This window comes from Saccostrea cucullata, unplaced genomic scaffold, assembly GCF_032062105.1.
Source record: "Saccostrea cucullata isolate Sc308-1 unplaced genomic scaffold, CSIRO_AGI_Scuc_v1 ctg64, whole genome shotgun sequence".
Classification (NCBI taxonomy): domain Eukaryota; kingdom Metazoa; phylum Mollusca; class Bivalvia; order Ostreida; family Ostreidae; genus Saccostrea; species Saccostrea cuccullata.
The window spans coordinates 732501-756245 of NW_026937285.1; the positions used below are offsets into that span (position 1 = coordinate 732501).

The following is a 23745-nucleotide window of genomic DNA, read 5'->3' on the forward strand; positions in this document are numbered from 1 at the left end:
AGTAGCGTGTGTTATTTATGGAGAAGATAATGTTTAAGAAAACTATAAAAGGTTCGTATTCGGATGTCTGAAATAAACAGAGATATCTTTTGAAATTTAGATTCACTTTTGGTGACTGGTGTTAAAAAAAATCCTTTTTTTTCTTTCCTTTTCATATTTTGCTTTTAAATTTTGACTCATCAAGTTGGATTTGCTTCTTCTTTCTTTGATTATTCATTTGTTTAATTTTTGATGCTTTACATATATGAAATAACATTTATAGGATTATAACTTTTTATTGGAAACTTGAAACTATTTGTTATGTTTCTCGTTTTTTTCTCCTCAAAGTTTTTTTCAAGACTGATATGAGAGTAACAGGTTAAAGAAATAAGATGGAATTTAGCTAATCAAAGTTTTGCAAACATGCACACGAACATCAAGAAGGGCAGAACGGAATGCAAGGAAAATTCTCGCACTCCAAGGCAATTCCAAACTTGGCCTGGTGTCGTGAAAACAACGAGTTATCTTTCTTTCGATAGGCACACGCAACTACTAGTATTTTGTGCTTTAAATAAGAAATTAAATATCACCGGGCTCATGTTAAACTACAAAAAATCAGAAAATGATAAATTAGTGGCTCAGGTTTATCTAGAAATTATAGATCTTATTCAAGCATTAAACTTCCGTAAAATTACCTTTAAGCGAGATGTTATATTAAAATTGTTACAAAATGTTAACGATGGAAGATTCGAGGATAATAGCTTTTTAATTTCAAGGTCACTGGTATGACCCTTAGTTATGTTGTTACAAACAGGTTATTTGAAACATTTTCTTTGTTATATACCAGGCACGTAGCATCGTTTTTGAAAGGGGGGGGGGGCAGCCAAATAATTTTTTTAACTTACCTTTAATAGTTGGCAAGCAAAAAAGGAAATTGTCCAAACTCGAACTTTTACCTCGGCCATAACTTTTAAACGGTAGGGGCTAGAGCTTTCATATTTCACATATGTAATCTGTGTGACAAGACCTTTCATTTAGTATCATAAACCTTTACCCTTTGACCTTTACCTTGGAGTTTGACCTACTTTTTAGAAACTTTAACCTTGGCCATAATTTTTGAACTGTAAGACCCAGGGCTTTCATACTTCCCATATGTTATCTTTGAGACAAGGCCTTTCTTTAGAAACACACAATCTTGACCCTTTGACCTTGACCCCGGAGTTTGTCCTACCTTTAAAAATGTTAACCTTGGTCATAACCCTTGAACAGTTGGTTCTAAGGTTTTATATTTCACATTTGTATTTCTTCTGGAAAGGCCTTACTTTAGGTACCAGCATATTTGATCTGCATTTAAGAAAGCTTAACCTTCGCTGTGTTGCCATATGGGGCTAATCAGTGTTTCACAAACACATCTTGTTGATGTATTCCAAATTCTGTTACATGTATTTTTGTGCTATGAAGTATTGATGTTTCTATCATCAAAAATACTCCATAATGACGTCATAATTAAAAGGTTAGTTGTGACGTCATAGTAATGTTACGTGTACCTTTACGTCACAATTAATTGCATAGTTTCACAAAATGGCTGTGTGCGACAATCAAACAAGCTTCGGCTCTTTTAGAGTTGAAATACAATGTCACTTAGAAAATCTGCATCACAACTTGGCACTTGCTGTCACCGGCTCTATTCCACATCTGGGGAACTGGAATTTGAATGATGCGCTAATTGCAGGTATGGGTATAAATGTTTGTCTTCTCATTGATCTACCGTTAAATTAATTTGGCAACATATGGATTAAAAAAAACTTGCAGTTTATAATTGAAATAAATCAAATTTTCACAACGATTGGGGATTGGAATGTGTTTTTAATTGAAGCAAAGAATTGATCTGACTCGTCAAATTTACAAAAATGAGTTAAACATAGTTTCACTTTTGATAAACAAGTTTTTTTAATTACTGTAATCTATTGCTTATTGGTTGAAAATTTAGTTAACGACGTTTTGAATTATATATATAAGAAAGAGATTATCGAAGTTTCAAACATTTCTCACAAAGACCTGTTGGACCCCCCTTCTAATCACTGGGAAAAAATCATTAGCGATTACTGTATACACGTCATGATTATAAAAGTTAGAGAAAAATAGTTTAACAGTCGATATTTTTTTTAAACTGAAGTTGCATGGTAAATAGATTGTAAATTGTAATTTGCGAACTGTAAACTATTATAAAGAACGATGAATTTGGATTTCAATTTTGTGTTTTTTAGCTCACCTGAGCCGAAGGCTCAAGTGAGCTTTTCTGATCACATTTTGTCCGTCGTCCGTCCGTCTGTCCGTCCGTGTTTACGAGAGTGCATTTATTGGGTATTTTTCATGCCAAGATTGTACTTATTGGGTACTTTTTGCTTATTGGGTATACCCAATAAGAAGTGTCGCTGAATATGCTTAAAACACCCTAATTGGGTATTTGCAGGTTAGTACCCAACAAAACTTGGACACGACGATTTGTCCAAAAAAGTGTCCAAAAAAGTTGCTTTCACGGACGCACCGTGTTTTGTTGTTTCAGTTTTACATTCGGAACTCTAAATTCTCGAGAGTTCCGAAAATCAACTTCCGTTGATCCTGATCATGACAACGTTTGTTTTCATGGAAAAAAATATGGAGACTAAGAGACACTTAATGTCAACAAGATTTTCTGATTGACAAGAGAAAAGGTAAGTTTATTCGATTAATATTTATCTATTGCTTGGTTCTTGTTTAAGGAAAATAGATTTTAATGTAATTTTGAAAACAATTGTGCACAAAATTTAAAATAGATATATCGGAACAATTAATCCTAAGTTGCACTTGTTTGTATTTTGAATTTTCTCTGTCTTTTTAACTCTCTTGAGGGCGAGAAGTATTTAGTAAATGATCGTATATTGTTAGATAATCTTTAATAAATCGAAAGTGTTTATTATTTAATTTTATATCATAACCAACTAAGTATGTTCTGACAATGAATATTGGAAAGGGAAATGAAAATTTTAACAATCGTGTGTTCATAAATCAGCTGTAAATTATCGGTTCATGTGGACAGTACTACAATCGCAAAGTGAGCTGAGATGATGAAAATGGGATAATTGACAACAACTAAATAATTGTATGTAAGTTTATCTCATCTGATATGTAACTTAAGAGATTCATTGTATTACTGAAAAACTTTCAGTCAAAACAGTGCTTCTTTCTGTCTTTGATTTTGACTGAGTGTCTGCTTTATTGTGATTTTTTTTTTTAATTATTGTTTTTGTCATTTGTTTAAATTAATTTAAAACAATACTGAAATTGATATAGGGCTACTATAACTATTTCACATGATGGGTGTGTAATTAGCATCGCGCTACACCCGGGGCTTCCATTTTTGAGGATGGGGCTAGTGGTTTTCTGCACTGAGGAATCCCCTTTGGCTATTAAGAATTTTAAAATACACATGTAATGCATGAAAAGCACCACCGGTATTTTCACTCTTTTTTGCTATTAAATTCCCTAATATGGAAATATTCCAGACAGCATGCTCATATTATCCATAAATCTCCACAACTGCATCCATTTTGCAGTACTACAAGACTGATTTACTTAAAAACTCTTTTATTTCTAATTTGAATTCCCCCCTTTCCTTCGTTTAATATAGCAATATTTGCTTGTACAGATATCTCATTATTAAATTATATACATTTACTCAATCAGCTTAATGATAAGTGTCATGCAATTATGTAGCGTTTTTTAAAAGCCATATATGGCCTAACTGATCAAAAAATATATTATTGAAAAATACAAAATTAAGTAAAGAAATATAGTTAATACATTTAAATTAAAGCTTTTCATACAATTCGGAGCACGGAGAACACCTCGTTTTATCTAATAATACGCTTTTATCTTTTCTGTAATGTGTTATTCAAATCTTTTGTATTTTCTTCCAAGTCGGAGAAAACTCCGAGAATCCAAATTAAATTTTGATATCTTTATAACGCAATTGACTTAGATTTTGTAATTTACGGAAAATTTCTATCTTTATCATGTTTATATAAAGCAATGATACAAATAATAAGTTCTTATAATTTTAGTCTAATAATTTTCATTGTACATACGCCATATATGGCTTTAAATGATTCAAGATGAAAACAAAATTATTTTTGCTTCGTTTTAATTAGACGAACTAGTGAATGACCAGAAAAGGAAAATTTAAAATCTTTTTTTCATTTTTTTAAATCATTAATTTATATATGATTAAATTTTACCAGCGAAAATTAAATTAAACTTTAATTTTAAAAAGAATCATCTGTAGTTAATACCCTGGGGTCCGTTTCATCAAAGGTCGTACGCCCAGTCGTAGCGCTACGCCGGCGTAAAGTCGGGACTAGCACGAATATTTGCATTTCATTAAAGAGCGTATCGTTACGCCTGACTAAATTTAGGCCAAAATTTTACGTCTACTCATGGGTAGGCGTAAGTTAGGGCGTAAAGTTAAAATAAGGCCTTTCTATTAATTTTAGCGAGTTCTAAAGAAAAAGTAAGGTTCTAAGAAGAATTTAAAATACAAACAATGCATTATTTAATTATACATATTATGAAGAGGGGGAGGGGGTGCGTGTTGTTACAACTACTTGGGGACGTAGTTGATTTGAGTAATAACGTACTCAAATAATATTTTGATAAATTTCTGCTGAGAAGAAAAGATTGTTTTATTAGAGATTTCTTACGTTTTGACAATGCATTCATACACATTTGATTGTGGTATTGTATGTCTAAGGTATTGTAAATCAATTTACATATATAACTGTATTTCTACACCCCGCTTGAAAAACGGGACGGTACATGTATATACTACATGTATTTAGTAATCGGGATGTCCGTCCGTCCATCTGTTACGCTTTGGGGGTACCCATCTCTATCTGCAACTCCTTTCATATCACTGATTGAAATTTGGTGAAATTTTCACAGAATCTTTATTATATATTGACATTGTGCCTTATTGTACTTTTCACAGAATCTTTATTATATATTGCCATTGTGCCTTATTGTACATTTTGATCCGATACATATTTTGGGTTTCCCACAGCAAAACATGGACACTGCCATTATATTTATACGGAAGGCGGAGGGATATCTTTTATTGAACTCATTGCTTACGGTACCTCTAGTTTCTTTTTCATTTACTAAAAAGAGACCCATTAAAATTGTCTATTTTGAAAAATATTTTCCAACAGCATATTTTCTGAAAAACAAAAATAATAACAAAAAAAAAAAAAAAAAAAAAAAAAAAAAAAAAAAAATCGGTTTCAAAAGCATAGTTATCATCTTTCATGTAATTTTCTACATTTAAGAAAAAAATTCAAAAAAGAATAACCCATCTTAAAACCAAATAGTTTTTGTCATGTTTGAAGAGTCCATTTCTTATTAACTTCTCGTCCACATGCGTGGATCCAGAGGGGGTCGGAGAGAGGGTTCAGAATCTCCCGAATTTGCAGATTAATTAACATTGAATGTACAGATTACTTAGTTAAGGACAAAAGTAATTATTTTCCTAAGTATCTGGGACAAGTGATGTTCCCGGCGATTCATAGACCCCAACCCAGGGAGGGGGTTGGGGTCTCATAGAAAATGAGAGATTTTTGAAAGTGGTAATAAATTATTGCTTTTATAATATCGATGTAAGATGGTGATAATTACACAGTTAAGTTCAAGAATGAATTATTCCTAATTTTTTTTTCTCAGACAAACATTGATGCAGAAGACATCTTTAATGTTCATAATTTTGTTTAAAAGAGCAAATCTTACATAGTATAAGATCATGTGAGCGCATATAAAGCACATATAAGATGAAAATATGTACATGTTTTTGATTTCCTGCATTACTTACATTTTAATGAAAACAAAATAAAGAGTAGCTGTAACTAAATTTTAAAGACAGAGACCACACAAGCAGAGAATTTTTGTAAGAATATCTTTGTAGTCATTTTTCCAAACCTCTCTCTCTCTCTCTCTCTCTCTCTCTCTCTCTCTCTCTGCGTACTTTTAAAACGGTACATCACATTTAATCTGCAGATAGTAAAGATTTTTTTCTATAACTGAACAATTATGAATCAATTGAATTGACAAAAAATTAATAAATATAGACAGGATTATCTTACATGTACCATAGTAGTAAACGTGTAAAATTTATTTCTTGACTCAAAATGTGTTCATATATATTTACATCCGCTGAATATAATCTCCTTTATTTCTTAAGAAAACCCATTGCGTTTATCACTGCATGAACTACAGTCGGAATGTCGCTTGTACAGATTTCTTGATCAGTGGCTGTTCTATCAATGAAACGTATAAAGACGTTCGCATCATTAATACAATAATTAATCTTTTTAATCCTACTTTAAAAAATTATTTAAACAGATTTAAATATAAACAATAAAATGCTTTCTTTGTTTGGTATTACTGGAATGAACGGAAGCAGCTGCTGCAGAAAAAATACATAACCCGCGTAAGCGGGTTATGTAAATTTTTTCTGTAAACTGTTTGCATTTTGTTTTCATTATTTTTGCTTGCATATACATTTCTTATTAAAATTTTTAAAAATCTTATTATGTCTCAAACTTAATTATTTGTATTTGTCAGTAGAATCAGTATTTATCGAATCATGAAATTTATTATCAAAGGCGAAGTTATTAACCTGTATCAATTTTGGGAAGAGGGGGTATGGCTGTAATTAAATTTCCAAAATGAATAGTTTTGCTTAATTCCGAAATACAAGTACATGTACTGTCCTTTTCATCCTTTCAATTTATTAGACTTTTATCATTGAAATGTTGTAAAAAACTAAAATTGGTTTCTTAAAAGATGCATGTCTCTTACATAACACTATAAACCCATGCATGTTTCAATTAGTGCAAGTATTAATTTACCTATAACTTGTGTTATTCTGTACTTTGACGTGCTACATTTTATACATGTTTGTACGCTTTGGGCAATGTTTATGTTTTTGCGCCTGCGCAATGCAACGTTGTCAAGGACTTAGTCCTGTGACTAAGCGTATCTTTTACGACTAGACTTACGCCACTTGGTGAAACGCAAATTACGCCCGACTAAATTTTGGCGTAATCCCCGGAAGTACGCCTAAGTTAAGGCTTAACTTTACGACTTTTTAATTTTTGCCTCTATATTTGGGCTTGTCACTTTTTACTCGGGGATAGTAACTTTATTGCCACAAAGCTGTGGATTAGTACTTGATTTCCTTTATTGCACAGCGATGACTATGATTTAATAGCACAAAAAGCTAATGGGTTTACGTATGTGAATTTATATGATTAATGCTTACTTGTGATAGGATAACTGGAGATAATGATTCCTTTTTTCCATTGATATTACATAAATATTTTCCTAAGTATTATGTTACAGTAAATTGGTTTAGATTTTTAAATAAAAGTAATCAATAATTACAATGGAAATTAAAACCATAATCATGTTCATTGAGGGTTTTCAATATGTAACAGGTCAAACAGGAACTTCAATTGTGAACATTGCAGAGAACACACCCATCAGAAGATGACCCTCAGAAATAGGACAATTGTAAGTAATCAGTAAAATGAACAGGAATACTTCATGCCAACCATAAGATTTTTAGAGACATTTTCGCTTCTTAAATTTAGAAGAGATAGAGGGAAAAACTTGTACATACTACATAACTACTAGGCAACCAACCTTTAACTGCAGGAAAGCTTTTGGTATGTGCAATACAGCTACATAAAACCTCTTTAGTATTCATGTTAAGTTTGAGAAAGTACCTTAGTATTTTTTTCTAGTGTTTGCCAACATTTTCATGCACACTGTTTGCTTGTTTGTACTATCATTTTATTTTAAATTCTTCAGATGCCCTTTACCTTTGCCAGTTTAGAATCATTTGTTTTAAGGGCATCTGAGGGTTGGTTCCAGAACTTAATTAATTGTAAAGTAAATACTGGGGTACTATATGGTCATAGGTTATGTTAATACATGTATAAGATTTTGTTCTGATAGAGGTGGCATACAGGAAAAGAAACAATACTAGATATCACTTCAAAGGAATAAAACAGCTTCATCTTGTAGGTGTATTTTATTTAAGGATCACTACTTCATGTCTGATGTGCTGAAAGTTATTCATAATCTGTTTGACTGTAATTTTTCATATTTTCAACTTCTATCCAGCTTAGTCAATTTTAATTAAATTTTGTTCAAAGCATACCCCAGGAAGGGGGGATGGAGTGTCAAGTGTGTCTCTGTCCCTGTCAACATAATTTCAAAGCAGTTAGTAAGGTTTGGGTCAATTTTAAATCCTCTTTAGCAGAACCATTGGGCTAAAAACAATACTAATGTGAAAGCTTTATCGTTAAGTGTAGAGATTTTTTTAAAGATTATGTACCCCTAATGTACTGATAGTGTTACATTCGAAGTCTAAAATTTGCAAAGAATAGGTGTAAAATCTTTTTAAAATCTACTTCTTAACACTCAGAAACTAACGTACTGTCTAATTAATATGCAACATCGTTTTGTGTGTTCAATGATGATTCCATTTTGATAAACTTATGGCGGATGGGGGATATGATGAAGATGCAGTTAGACATAGAAGAAAAAAAAAGAGTTGATAGAATTTAGTTTTTCTTCTATTTTATTTATCAATACATATTTCTGAATAAGAAATATACTTCTACTTCTTGGTTGGGTTTGATCAACATAAAGGGTGATCTTGCTGTAGTCAAGAAAAACATGTTTTATACGGCAAAGAAATGCCTTTATCTAATTGCAGAATGAATAAAATGGACAGAGGCAGAACTGAAGGAGATGCATGAAATGAGGAATATTTCAAAGATTGCCTGAGCATAACCACTGCTACTGGATAAACATATGGCAATATAAAAGAGCAGGGTCAATGGAGGTATCATACAGTATAGGCCATGAGAGACCCTGAAGAAGAAAGTATTGAACAGAAACAAAAATAAAACCATTTTGACATTTATTGAAATATAGGATCAAAGTCTTACATGTAAAATTTGGGCATTTAATGACTTTTCTCTAGCTCTAAGACTTATAACAGTGATGATTTGATTTAATATCTTTATCCCGATTTGTCGAAAAGATTTGGACATAGTGCATCAATTATTTTAAAGTTTTGATACAAGGAATTCATTCATTGTACTTGTAACTGAGTTTTCTGGTGCGACACTGTTTTATCGGCTTCAAAACTAAGTTTGTGATTTCCAAACCAGATTAATGAGATCATGTAATATCTTTTAACATCGGTGACTATTTAATCCATTCTTTTACATCCCAGAAGTATTTTTATTATTACAGGGAAAATATGTATTGTACATGTATCTGTAATAAACAGGATTATAGAAATTTTCCATATAATACAACACAATCTTAGCAACTGAAGGCAAATATTTTATCAAGGGTGTGATCTATTTATCAATATGGTTTTCAGCATCTTGCTCTACCTGTAATGACTTGCTCCAAGTTCCAATATTTAGATTTAAATTTTGCAAACATGGTTATAAAATTCTTTAAAAGCCAAATAGTTTAGGCACAAAATGCTTATATATTTCCTATCATTTGTAAAGTGTACAGTGAATGAGATGTGGAATGTTAGAATTAAAGTATTAAATATGTTTTGGACTTATGTATGCTTATGCAGATAAATTTGAATTCAACTAGGGAAGGTAAATGTCATACTTATTGGGTTTGCAATCTAATGCAAGAGTATAAATATCCAAGACAAATTTGACAATTTTAATGAAGGGTATAAGTAACCCAAGAAGAATTGGACAGATAAACATCACCTGTTGGGTTTTATTCTAATGTTGGGATGTAATATCCAAGAAGAGTTGAACCAATGTCCAATACCTATTGGGTTTTCTTTCTTATGAAAAAAAATTTGAGTAACCCAAGAAGAATGTCCAATACCTTTTAGTTTATATACTATTGAAGGGATGAAGATATCCAAGAGGAATTGGACAGGTGTCCATTACATGTTGGGTAGTATTCTGATGAGGGGATTCTCAAGAAACCCAAGAATTAGACAAGTGTCCATTGCCTGTTGGGTGGGATGTAGATATCCAAGAGGAGTTGGACGGATGTCCATTACCTGTTGGATGGTATTCTGGTGAAACAATTCAAGAAACCCAAGAAGAATTGGACAAGTGTCCATTACCTGTTGGGTGAGATGTAGATATCCAAGAGGAGTTGGACAGGTGGCCATTACCTGTTGGGTTGTATTTTGATGATGCAATTCAAGAAACCCAAGAATTAGACAAGTGTCCATTGCCTGTTGGGTGGGATGTAGATATCCAAGAGGAGTTGGACAGATGTCCATAACCTGTTGGGTGGTATTCTGATGAAACAATTCAAGAAATCCAAGAAGAATTGGACAAGTGTCCATTACCTGTTGGGTGGGATGTAGATATCCAAGAGGAGTTGGACAGATGTCCATTACCTGTTGGATGGTATTCTGATGAAACAATTCAAGAAACCCAAGAAGAAGAATTGGACAAGTGTCCATTGCCTGTTGGGTGGGATGTAGATATCCAAGAGGAGTTGGACAGGTGTCCATTACCTGTTGGGTTGTATTTTATGAGGAGATTCAAGAAACCCAAGAATTAGACAAGTGTCCATTGCCTGTTGGGTGGAATGTAGATATCCAAGAGGAGTTGGACGGATGTCCATTACCTGTTGGGTGGTATTCTGATGAAACAATTCAAGAAACCAAAGAAGAATTGGACAAGTGTCCATTACCTGTTGGGTGGGATGTAGATATCCAAGAGGAGTTGGACAGGTGTCCATTACCTGTTGGGTTGTATTTTGATGAGGAGATTCAAGAAACCCAAATAGAATTGGACAATGTACACATGTTCAATTGTTCTTGGGTAGTTTAATCCCTTCGTCAAAATACAACCCAACAGGTATAGACACCTGTCCAAAGCCTGTTGGATACCTTCATTCTGCCCAACATGTAATGGGCATTTGCTAATTATTAATTGGTCATGACTCAAAAAGGTTTCTCCTTAAATACTTAATTTTGTTATTCAAGAAAGGTTGAACAGAGTCTGAGATGTGTTGAGTTGTGTTTTCACAATTCAGTTTTTTTGCACTTAGGTATTCATATATTTTAATATTAGTTATTTTGAAATATACAGGTGTATATCCTTATTGCTAAGAACAAATTAGTTGGGTGTTACAATAAAAGAGCTATATCACAGAAATTGACAAAAATATGGGTTCAAAACCAAAGGTTTTCAGTCTTGTCTGAATTTACCAGCAAATATTAAATATATAATAAATTTGAAATGAATAAAAAACAATAAGAAAAAACCCAATAAAATACGGACACGAGGATTAATATCCAATAAGATTTGAACAGTAACTACCCAAATAATGCTCTCTCGTGTGTACACTTTTTTTGTATCCAATAAGCAGTATCCAATAGGACTTGGACTTGATGTACCCAATATATAACCAAATGTGTGTCCGTCCGTCCGTCCGTCTGTCTGTCTGTCCGTCTGTAAACTTTTCATATTTTCGACTTCTTCTCAAGAACCACTGGGCCAATTTTGACCAAACTTGATACAAAGCATCCTTGGGTAAAGGGGAATTTAAATTGTTAAAATGAAGGGACATATCCCCTCGCAAGGGGGGATAATCAAGAAAAGACAAAAATAGGGTTTGGTCATTAAAAAATCTTCTTCTCAAGAACCACTGGGCCAGTAAAGCTGAAACTTATGTGGAAGCATCCTGGGGTAGTGTAGATGCTAAATTGTTCAAATCATGACCCCAGGGGGAAGGGCGGGGCCACAATGGGGAATCAAAGTTTTACATAGAAATATATAGGAAAAATCTTTGAAAATCTTCTTCTCAAGAACCACTGGGCCAGAAAAGCTGAAACTTATATGGAAGCATCCTGGTATAGTGTAGATTCTAAATTGTTCAAATCATGACCCCCGGGGGAAGGGCGGGGCCACAATGGGGAATCAAAGTTTAACATAGGAATATATAGGAAAAATCTTTGAAAATCTTCTTCTCAAGAACCACTGGGCCAGAAAAGCTGAAACTTATGTGGAAGCATCCTGGTACAGTGTAGATTCTAAATTGTTCAAATCATTCATTATGATTAATGCGTTCATTGCATGATTTATTATTGTGGTAAATCTTCACTACGGGGTGGTGAAACCCTTTTAGTTTCAATACAGTTTTTAGTAAATTTGACATTTCAATTTCCTAGCCGTCATAAACTTTGAAAATTCAGTTTTATATCGCAGAAGTTTCTGACTTGGGCGGGGCCATAATAGCCGATCAAAGTTTTACTTAGATATATATGATATAGATATAGATATATATGAAAATTCTTTAATAATCATCTTGTCAAGAATAGCAAAGAAATGATTGTTCATATTTTTATATGGAAGCATCCTTTGGTATAGCTGCAGAACTGTAGCCTTATGATTTATATATTTGTCTTTAACTATAATGCTACAGATCCCGTAATGCAAAAAAGGTGCAATTTACGGCGCAACATTTTATGCGCACTTTTGGGGAGAATTTATCCACATTCCAGCAGTGGTCAATCAACTACCCTTCACTCCCTAATACTAGACACATTTTTACCAATCTCTGTATTTTATCCACCTCCTAACCTTTTATAGTCGTCTCTACAGGCGACAATCTCGCTTGAGGTGAGTTTTCAGCAATTCTAATCAAGCGCGTTTATCATTTTCAGAGACGACGATGAAGGGTATGGAGGTGGTCCGTGGATTGACTGTTAACTTTTCAATGTTTCGAGTATTAGGGTAGATTACGGGTATTTCACCAAACTTGTCAATTACAGCGTTAAATGGTTTTAATGTTTGTTCTTTGGCCATGATTGTTCAATGACTTTTCGTAAAGTTCAATTACACTGATTTTTAATAAATCTTATCAAGAACCACTGTGCCAGGAAAGATGAGGCTTATGGGAAAACATCCTCAGGTAGTGTAGATTCAAGTTTTTCAAATCCTGACCCCCAGGGGTAGGGCGGGGCCACAATAGCCGATCAAAGTTTTACTAAGATATATATGAAAATTCTTTAATAATCTTCTTCTCAAGAATAGCAAAGTCATGATTGTTCATATTTTTGTATGGAAGCATCCATTGGTATAGCTTCAGAACTGTAGCCTTATAATTTATATACATGTATTTGTCTTTGACCATAACGCTACAGATGCCGTAATGCAAAAAAAGGTGCAACAATGGCAAAGCAAGATTTTTTGCGCACTTTTTTTTAGATATATCCACAATATAGCAGTGGTCATTATTCTTTAACCCTTCACTCCAACAATAGTAAACAATTTTTTTTTTTTTACCAATCTCTGTATTTTATTCCACATGCATACCTTTTATAGTCGTCCTACAGTTTGTGTAGAATCTCGCTTGAGTTAATGAAGTTTTATAGCAATTATAGGATTATTAATCAAGCGCGTTTATCATTTTCAGTATATAGACGATCCGAGAATTAAGTTTATGAAGTGAAGTTTATTGCGATCAGTGACCCCCAGGGTAGGGATATGGATATAGAGAAATTCTTTTAAAAAAGTGAGCTATCCACAGATTGGTTAATGAATTAGTCCCCATAACCCCGAAGGATAGGGCGGGGTAGTAGCTAGTATTAGGGAGTGAACGGTAGTTGATTGACCAAACAACCTTGCGCCGTAAATTGCACCTTTTTTTGCATTACGGGATCTGTAGCGTTATGGTCAAATACATGTAAACATGTCCGTTTACAGTTCTGCAGCTACTGGATTAGTCCATTTGTCTTTAGGTAAGTGTACATTCAAATTTGATCAAATGTCACGTGTAATTTTTGCGCCCTTTTCCTGGATTATTCTATTGAATGGAAATGAAAACTGCATGGCCATATCATGTCTGTTCCTTTTTGTCGGAATTTTTACATAGAAATATATAGGATTATTCATTTTTAAAAATCTTCTCTAAAGAATAGTAAATATGATCAATCATATTTACATCCACAGATATATGGACATGCAATTTTCCTAACATTTTGCGTAGAAGTTTAAATTTATTCAATTCATGACCCCCATCCCAGAATCCGCACCTAGCTGGCCATTCAATATCGCCGATCAAAGTTTTACATAGGAATATATAAAAATTCTTTTATAATCTTCTTCTCAAGATTAACAAAGCCACGATTAGTCATATTTATATCATTAATCAATTAATTGTTTAGATCAATGAGGTGTTCATCTTTACGTCTCGGGGATAGGACATGCCACGATTTTATTTTTTATGGATACAAACAATATATACGTTTTATATAAAACATCGCTCTGATTTTACAATAGAAATGAATATATGTTTTGTGCATTATCTTCATAATTTACTCTTGTGAAATAATTTAACCCCCCTCCCCCCAATGTAAACGTTTTAACTTATGCTTATAGGTTCTATAGATATTGATTGCATTAGTCAGGCAAGCTTTTTAAAAAGCTGTTACTTGTATATCTTGTATATATATGGTAGCATCCTCAGGTAGTGTAGATTCAAGTTTGTTCAAATCATTATAACCCTGGGGTAGGACATGGGCAACAATGGCCAATCAAAATTTTACTTAGGAATGTGTAGGAAAACTCTTCAAAAATCTTTTTCTCAAGAATAGCAAAGCCAAGATTAGTCAAATTTATAGAATATGGAAGCAAACTTAGGTAGTATAGATTCAAGTTTGTTCAAATCATGAAGAACGGGGTAGGGCGGGGCCACAATGGCCGATCGATGTTTTACATAGAATTATATAGGTAAAATATTTCAAGGACAGCAAAGCCATGATTGGTCATATTTAAGTTGGGAAGGGGGGGGGGGCAATGTAAGTTCAAAATTAAAGGACAATAAAGCCACAGGTAGTCAAAGAAATGTGCAAGCATCCTTAGTTAGTGTAGATTCAATCCTTTAAAGATCCTTTTGGATGTAAACTTTCAATAATAAACTGATATCTTCTTTTTTCCTAGCAAAAGTGCTCAAGTGAGCGATGTTGACCATGGGCCTCTTGTCTTTTAAATATTTTTACCGAGTATCTTCTTCGCAATGCAAATCTGTAAGAAGAATTTGAATTCCAAAATATGTTAGTTGAAAGTAAAATCTTAACTGAATAAAATCTTAATTGAATGTCTGGCTTTTTTAGAGGAAGTCCCCATCAAGTCAGGCAGATGGGTGGTAGGAGTAAAGTTGCCGGCAGGAGTGCAGTTTCAGTACAAGTGGGTGATCCTCTGGCGAGACACTCTCATTCCTTTCCTGTGGGAAGATGGACCTAATAGAACTGTCCAAATAAAAGGGAGTGGCAGATGTTTAGATATATGGAACAAGGGAGGAGTCTTCCAGCATATTATCGGAAATTCAGGTATGCCCTGTTGAATGAAATGCAAGCAAATCCGTAGAACGCGGGTGGGGGAGGGGGTCTCTCATCTCCCATGGTAAATTTCCCTTTAAATGCTTGTCCTCCCTCCCATAACATACTTTTTATTCCTGTAATTTCGATCACCGGCAATTTTCTAAATTTAGAATCTTATTATGATTTGATTATTATTTTGATTTTTTTAAAAGATGGATTTTTAAAATCGATTTGTTTAAATACAGCATTAGTTTTCTTCATAGTCATACATGTTTCTTGGTTATTATCGAATATCATCGTAAGATCTTGATTGAATATTTGAAACTTTCTGAACGACCATGTCCTTGTGTGAAGCATATTCAATTTTCTTTCCATGAGGGAAATTTTTCTGTAAACTGTTTCAGTCATGCAGTTACTTAAATGTGTCCCGCCTCTCTCTCTTTCTTTGAATCTGATACTGGCTTTTAAGAATCTATAGTGTTAATCACTAATTACATTTTCCCGATACCGGTATGTTCTTGTCTTTTTTATTACAATAATATGGTCGACAGAATTCCCAAAATTTCGGTTCGAAAGAAATATATATTCGGTGTTACAAGTTACAAGCCTCATCTTTTTAAAAATTATTTGATTTTGTTAATATATGTAGGTGATACACCAACCTTTTTATAATTTATTGTTTTAAAGGATTTGTATTAAGCAGTCCCCCAAAATTAAACCCAAAACTTCAAGAAGTAGTTAATTTGCTAGAAGAATTAGCAGAAAGTGTTAACAGAAATGGGAATCCACCAAGATCTCGTCCACGCGAGATCCTCCATGCGGCATATACCTTCATCAAAAATGGTATAATAAGTGTAAGCAGATGGATTTGGATTATGGTACAGAATCTCTTGAACCCCCCAGCGCCATCACCAGCACCACCAGCTCCGCCATCACCAGCACAACTAGCACCGTCATCAGCACCGCCATCACCAGCACCACCAGCACCGCCATCACCAGCATCGCCATCACCACCGCCATCACATCCACTTTTAGGAAGTTTTTGGTACCTTGGTTTATTTTAGACACATGGACTTTTTCTGCTTGAAATTTTACTGGTTGGAATCCCGATTTAATTTTTTTTCTTTTTCTTGTTTCTTGGTTGTAATTTTTTTTTTATAAATAGATAAAAATCTTATTACCCGGTAATACATTATTTAGAAACGTAGTGAAATTGAAACTCTCAGTATTCAAATTATACCTAACTTTCTTTTATATACAATTGTACTGTCTGTGATGTATATATAAATAGAGTATCATTTAAACATTTTGAACCCACAAATATCCAGCATATTTAAGTATAACATCCCGTTCCACTTTTTAAACCTGTTCTCTTGTTCTAGCTTCGATATTTTCCTCTTTATGTCAACAAAATATATTTTTTTAAAAAACCTTACTGTTCCATATTTACATTCTACTTTGAAAATATATTTTAAGTTATTTACTAGACAGAACAAAAACAGGAATTTTCTTCGTATACTCTCACTAAATACTACAATATAGCACAGAAACAGTTTTGCATGCAGACATAATCTGAGATGATTTTTAAAAAAAACAGTTCACCCAATTACAAAAAATTCTGAAAGAACATTCAATATATTTCCTTTCTTTTCTTCTTTATATCTCTAAATACGATATCCTTCCGTCTTCATCTATCTTTTAAGCTCATCTGAACTGAAAGCTCAAATGAGCTTTTCTGATCACATTTTGTCTGTAGTCCGTCTGTCCGTCCGTCCACTTGTCTGTAAACTTTTCACATTTTCGACTTCTTCTCCGGAACCACTGGGTCAATTTCAACCAAACTTGGCACAGCGTATCCTTGTTTAAAAACAGAACATACATACATAATGTACTCAGTATTTTTATTTCTCTTGTTTAGTTTAGTTTTTCCTCCTTTTCCTCTTTTTTGTTTAATAATCCTAATTATTCCCTCTTCACTTTCACTTTAGTTTGTCATTAGCACTCTTCCTCCCCCTGTGTTGGTCATTATCTGGCATCTGTTTGTTAATGATTTTGACAATTTTGCTGATGTTTCTTCATCTTTGTTATCCTGTTTGTTTCACCAATTGCGCGATTGCTTCTTCATGTGTCCTCTTTGCGAGAAAATCTTCTGAGTTTGCTCTTTTATGTCTCTGAAGTTGGCATCATTTGATTCCTCATCATAACATTTGTGTTTTTGTCCTCAGATTGTTGTTTCTTTAGAGATCCAATTTACGGAAACCTTTCGAAGTTCCTCTCGTGAAGCTCTCTTGTATCTACATTTGTGTTTCTTAATTGTGTCCTCATCATTTTATTTTTGGAATCCTCATCTTGAGTTTTTGCCAGCGGTTTTGTTTCTTCAGAAGTGCTATTTATGTAGCTCACCATTATTTTCATTTGTGTTGCTTAATTATGTGCTTATTTTTTTTTCGCTCCCTTATTTTTTTCAAGTAAATTTTTATTTGTCTATTTTTGTAGTTTAGATTTTTTTTGCTGCTTTTTACCCCTTGGTTCCATTTTTTATTTCTGTGTTTTGTTTGTTTGTTTGTTTGCTTTGTTTTCTGCTTCGTGTTTTTTTTTTGTTAATATACTCTTTTGATTTGATAAATTCTGAAGCTGTAAGATTTTTTAATTAAGAATTTCAAAGTTTAACTTTTAGTACATTCTAGATATTACTTTTGTTTAGTTTATTAAAAAATACCTTATTAAGCCTATTCTTATCTATATATACTGATATAAATCCTCTGAAGCTGTAAGATTTTTTAAATTAAGAATTTCAAAGAATAACTTTTAGTACATTCTAGATATTACTTTTGTTTATGTTTTCAAAAAAAAACCCTTATTAAGCCTATTCTTATCTATATATGCAGACATAAATCCTCTAGTTAGCTTACCTGAGCCGAAGGCTCAAGTTAGCTTTTCTGATCACGTTTTGTCCGTCATTAGTCCGTCCGTCCGTCTAGCTGTCTGTCCGTCCGTCTGTAAACTTTTCACATTTTTCTATAGTTTAATTTCTTGTATTACATGTAAAGATTCCTTTCCATTATAACCACATTAATCACTTGTTTACAAAACAATAGTTCTCCAATTTCTCCAAACTAAATTAAAGATGTTTGTTTCAATTTTTAACAGATAATATTCAATACTCTCTGCATTTCTTACTTTAAAACCAAAGATGTGTAGTATTTTTTCTGTATGATCTCTTTATTATTATGATTTCAAAGCAAATTAAGATTAAGATTTTTTTCGTATGAACTGACATTGATGCTTAATTTTTACTGGAAAAAATGCTGATTATATTGGTCCCATAATATGGACGAGGAAAATATCGTGAGCTAGACAGGGGAATCAAATAAACTTACTCAGAATGTAAATACTGTTTTTACTTCAGTCCTGCAAATTTGTCAAAATGTTTAAATGCTTCCTTTCTAAGTTACAGGTTACTTGCAGTCTGTGTGTAATTTTAAAGCTAAGGCCCCAAAGCAGTATTTAATTGAATCGTGATTCTATGAAAAATATTTCTATTTGAAAAACTGATATTTGTGGGTGCTAAATACTTCCAATTGTAATATTCAAAGCAACCAGAAATTGAGTAAATTTATGTCTTCACATTTAGAAAATAGTATTGATTGTTTATATCTTTTTGTTACAAAAACTTAAAATTATTTATCTATGAAATAGTTTGTTCAGGCATCAAATTAATCTATTTTTCAAACTGTTGCAATCATACATTTTTTAATAAATTGTAGAGTCCTGTACAGTATATATCTTTTTCTCGAAATACTTTCTGTAATAGTATGCTTTTAGATAAATTGAAATATATATATACATGCATTCTGATTGTTTGTTCGTTTGTTTACCTGCCAATAGTGTTTGATTTGTCTAAGAACTGTAAACTTTTGGAAGATTCAACTTCACTATTCTAATTTTGAGTGGATTAATTGCCTTTATTCATTGTACCTGTCTCATAGAATTTAAAAACAGATCACTCGTTCAAAAACAGATCACTCGTTCTACTGTATGACTACTGATCCTCTATAAGATGTTGTTACAATGTAGATATTAGTATAGCGAGTATGCGAGAGGATCTAACATCTAATTTTAAGTAGATTGCATTATTAAGTGCATTGATTTTTGTTTTCGATGAAGGTTGTTGCCTTTAATTGTTACTAAGTTGGAAATTTCTGCAAAAATCCTTTAAAACACTTCCCCTTCTACAGGTGTAGCCTGATTTCAATATAATGTAGCAAACAAGTAGTCTATACATTAAGATACATAATTCTATTTCCTAATACCTGTTGCAAAAATTTCAAATATAAGTTTTCTTTCTTTTTATACGTATAGACCAGTAGAGCTACAATCTCATCAGAGACTTCTGGTATAGAAATATAACGGATAAAACAGGTCTGGACGATTTCCAAATATGGAAGTCAAGAACGATAACTGAAAGTTGCTATAAATGTACATCAAGCACACGTTATTATTTCTCTGTCCAATCAGACAACAGCATTTTTACACACCCCAAAACATATTTTAAAAGAACAAAAAGGTAACACGTGCTATTGTTTTTTTCCTCAAAAAGATTTTTTTATCAAAAAATCTGTAGTAGTTACATGCAAACTTTTGAAGAATAAGGCATTCCCCACATATTTACCGTGATCAACCTTGACATTTTTATCTTGGAAAAGAAAAAATGCATGTTAGAATGTAATCGTTTACGGAGGTATAGATCGCACCAGCAAGTTCTTATCAAGTTCAATTATAACATTTACCAGAATTTATAATTTGTAAATATAATTTTGCTTATCTGTTCGATTTTCATCGATGATGCTTAAAGGGGCATAGACACAGTTTCAGCGAAAAAAAATTCAAATTTATTTTTCCATTTTTAAAATCAATTCACTTATGTCTTTCTAATGATCTTAAAAAATTGAACTTCAGCTGTCGAGATACAAGACAGACAGAGCTCAAAACCTTTGTTTTGTAAATACGTGTCATGTTTTGTTTACATAGATTTATATACTAATGTGTGTTCGTTCAAAGAAGATAATTTTAATAAAGAAGTTATAGTTCTTATTAAAATTAGACAGTTTCTAGTGATTTGCTGAATTTTATTTTGTTATGAATATATTTTCTATATGTAAACAAAAACAAGGCATGAACCTTGTTTACATTACAAAGAACTTTATGTTCTGTATCTCGTTTGTTAATCAACAAGTGATGTTCAAATTTTTCCTAATCATTAGATGATGCCTATTATAAGTTAAGAATAGTAAGCAATAAAATTGGTTTAAATAATTCAGTTTAAACTGTGTCCATGCCCCTTTAAATACCATATATGCGTAGATCAACTCATACAAGTGTTTATCGTATGGACTACATATAGTATATTCTGTGTATTAATAGCAATTCTCGGTTATCGCTCTTAACTTCCTTATTTGGAAATCGTCCAGACCTGTTATAATAGGGTGGTGAAAACTGAAACGCAACATAACTTTTCTGTTTATTTCACGTGCAAGTTAGCCAAACTATCTCTCTGTAGTCTGGCTATACTCTCGCCAAGCCACTGCCAATTTTTTTTATCCGAACTTAAACACAGTAAAATAAAAGGTTCCGAACACATTATTAAGGGTAGAAAAGTCATGTGATATTCGACAAGTGAAATCCCACACTGACTGTTTATCGAGGTTTCAAAAACAATATGCTTAAGAGTTCCAATTTCTGCATCTTCAAAATTAAAATCTTAATTTTAAAACACCTCACAGATATCATTTTTAAGTCATGCATCATCTGCAGGCTATCAAAATCATGTTTTTTGACCCCCTAGTATATGGGGATACAATTAAAAATAAACAACAAGTTTGGTGCCTGTGGAAATGAACAGCTTTTATAAAATAAACTATGATAATAATAAACTGGATTTTTCTAATCTTTTATTTAAGGCGGGCAGTTAGATATTATTTATTTTATACATCTATGAAAAGATTTTTTTTTGTGTTACATGACTGTATACATTTTACGCCTCAATGGATGGATTTATTGATTGTATGTTGTTTAAAGTCCCTTCGAGAATTTTTACATTTGAAACCTTTTGCCGGTGGCCATGGAATACAAATTTTGTCTTAAATTGGTATTTATTAGCAGCGAGGGGTCTTCAACGTGCCAGCACCTACTGCGACACTAACCTCGGCAATAACCTAGAAGTTGTGTCGCATAATATATCAATTGGTCCGCTCTGTGATCCGGTCGCGCTATGACTGGCAGTTCCTGTCTTATTCATACGAAATGAAATGATCACACAGCCATTAAAGCCAGGGATTTCTCTTGACAATAGGTTCGGCCTTTTCCGTAAGAGAAAGATATTTGCAAATGTAAATATTCAAGTTTGACGGCGGCCTCCACGGGAACTTCGAATCATCATATTCATGTAACTATATACAAGGACATCTGCTGATTCAGAGAGACAGCTTTAAACCGATTTATTTCTTCTGCGTTAATTAGAAAATTCTAGTAAATTTAACTATGCAGAGTGTGTTTCTAAAGCGTTGGTCGTGATTAGTAAATTTCAGTTTACTGGTTAAGATAGTGTGTCTGTGTGTGGAGCGTCGTGTGTCGTGCGTACGTGTGTTAACATTTGAACATTTTCATCTTCTCTAAAATTTACCAATTTCAACCAAATTTGGTATACAGCATCTAGGGGTGAGCTCTCCGAAAAAAATTGTGAATTTCATGGTCCCTGCCCCCCTGAGCCTGGGGGGTGGGGCAAAAACCACTTAAATTATTGCAATCTTTAAAAATCTTCTTATTTATTCCTGGACACAAAGTCAAACTGTTTGCATGATTGTTATCAGCATTATTCCTTTACCAAAATTGTTAAATAAATTGCATAGTGCTAGGGCGGGGCTATATAGATTATATTGAAAATGCAAAAAATTCTCTCTCTGCTCCTATATAAGATAAACTAACCAAGCACTTAGTTATGATGACAGTGCCTCTTCCAAAATTGTGAATTTTATGACCCCAGGGTCAGGGGTTCTGGTGTTAAACGGGGCAAAATGGTTATGTAGTGAAAATGCATAAATTCTTTGAAAATCTTCTTCTCTACTTCTGGGTATCAAATAAACTTACTAAGCACAATTATGATGAGAATGCCTTTTTCAAAATTGTGAATTTTATGACCCCAGGGTCAGGGGTTTTGGTGTTAGGGCGGAACACATTGGTTATATAGTAATATTTTTTTTTGAAAATTTTCAGTTTAAAATCTGGGTAGAAATAAACTAACTAAGTACTTTTTGATGTGCTTCCAAAATTGTGGATTTTGTGGCCCCAGGGTCAGGGGTTTTGGTGTAGGGCTCTCCGGTCTATCATATATTGAAAATGCATAAATTCTTTGAAAATCTTCTTCTCTGCATCTGGGTATTAGATAAACTATGTAATTAAATAGAAAAGTTGATCTAGTAGTGCCTATTCAAAATAGTGATTTTATGGACAGTGAATCTAAGGGCGGGGCTTTATTGGTTATATAGTGAAAATGCATTTATTCTTTAATTCTTTTTTTTACTGTGTATAATGCCTATGATCCAAATATATATATTCATGATGAAGAAAGGCACCTAGCAAAATGGCTATTTTTTATGCCCCTTTTTCCAAATTGAGAGAAATTAATTAATACTTGGAAATTTGCTCTTTGGTGTTAAAAGATTTTATGATAAAATTTGCAAAATTGCTGGCTTATGTGACCCCAGGATCAGTGGTTCCTTTGGGATACAGGGTACAATAATAAAGTGGAAGTGCATTTTTTTTAATTGGCTAATCTACCTGATTAAAGAGAGAGCATGCTTTAAATTATTATATTTTTTCTGCAAAATTGTGATTTGTCAATTCCATGGCCTCTGGTTTATAAAATGAACCAAATTTAATTGTTTGAAAGTTGTTGCACAATACTTGACCTATTTATTCCAATTAATTTAGGCCATGTAATGAAATGGGGGCTTACTGATCTGTTGATGTTATATCACGCTGAAAATTTTGAATAAATTCAACAAAGTGAAATTTTTTGTAGACTACATAGAGACTGGCCTGCCTCCTGGTGTCCGCGATATACACGATATTTTCGTGCGTGCAGTAAAGACTGGCAATACCAGTCTATTGTACATATAGGCTTTGTATGAAATGTTTAACACTCGTGTGAAACAAAAATCTGAATAAAGGAATTTTTGTATTGTATGTGGAAATGTTAGTGACCGTGTAAGTGTAAGATTAATTGAATCAAAAGCAAATACAGATATTGGTCTAAAGGAACTTTTTAAAAA

General features: G+C 33.0%; 1 protein-coding gene and 1 long non-coding RNA gene across 2 annotated transcripts; both read left to right on the forward strand.

The window, feature by feature from the left end:
• Positions 1-1556: 1556 nt before the first annotated feature.
• Positions 1557-16518, forward strand: LOC134247702 (uncharacterized). Its single transcript, XM_062730033.1, has 3 exons — positions 1557-1711; positions 15209-15424; positions 16103-16518. The coding sequence occupies exons 1-3, from the start codon at positions 1561-1563 to the stop codon at positions 16477-16479; spliced, it is 744 nt and encodes a 247-aa protein (XP_062586017.1). The 5' UTR covers positions 1557-1560; the 3' UTR covers positions 16480-16518.
• On the forward strand, positions 2615-10134 carry LOC134247701 (uncharacterized). Its single transcript, XR_009987917.1, has 3 exons — positions 2615-2693; positions 7506-7581; positions 8795-10134. It is a non-coding gene; the product is annotated as an uncharacterized LOC134247701 (long non-coding RNA).
• Positions 16519-23745: the final 7227 nt, after the last annotated feature.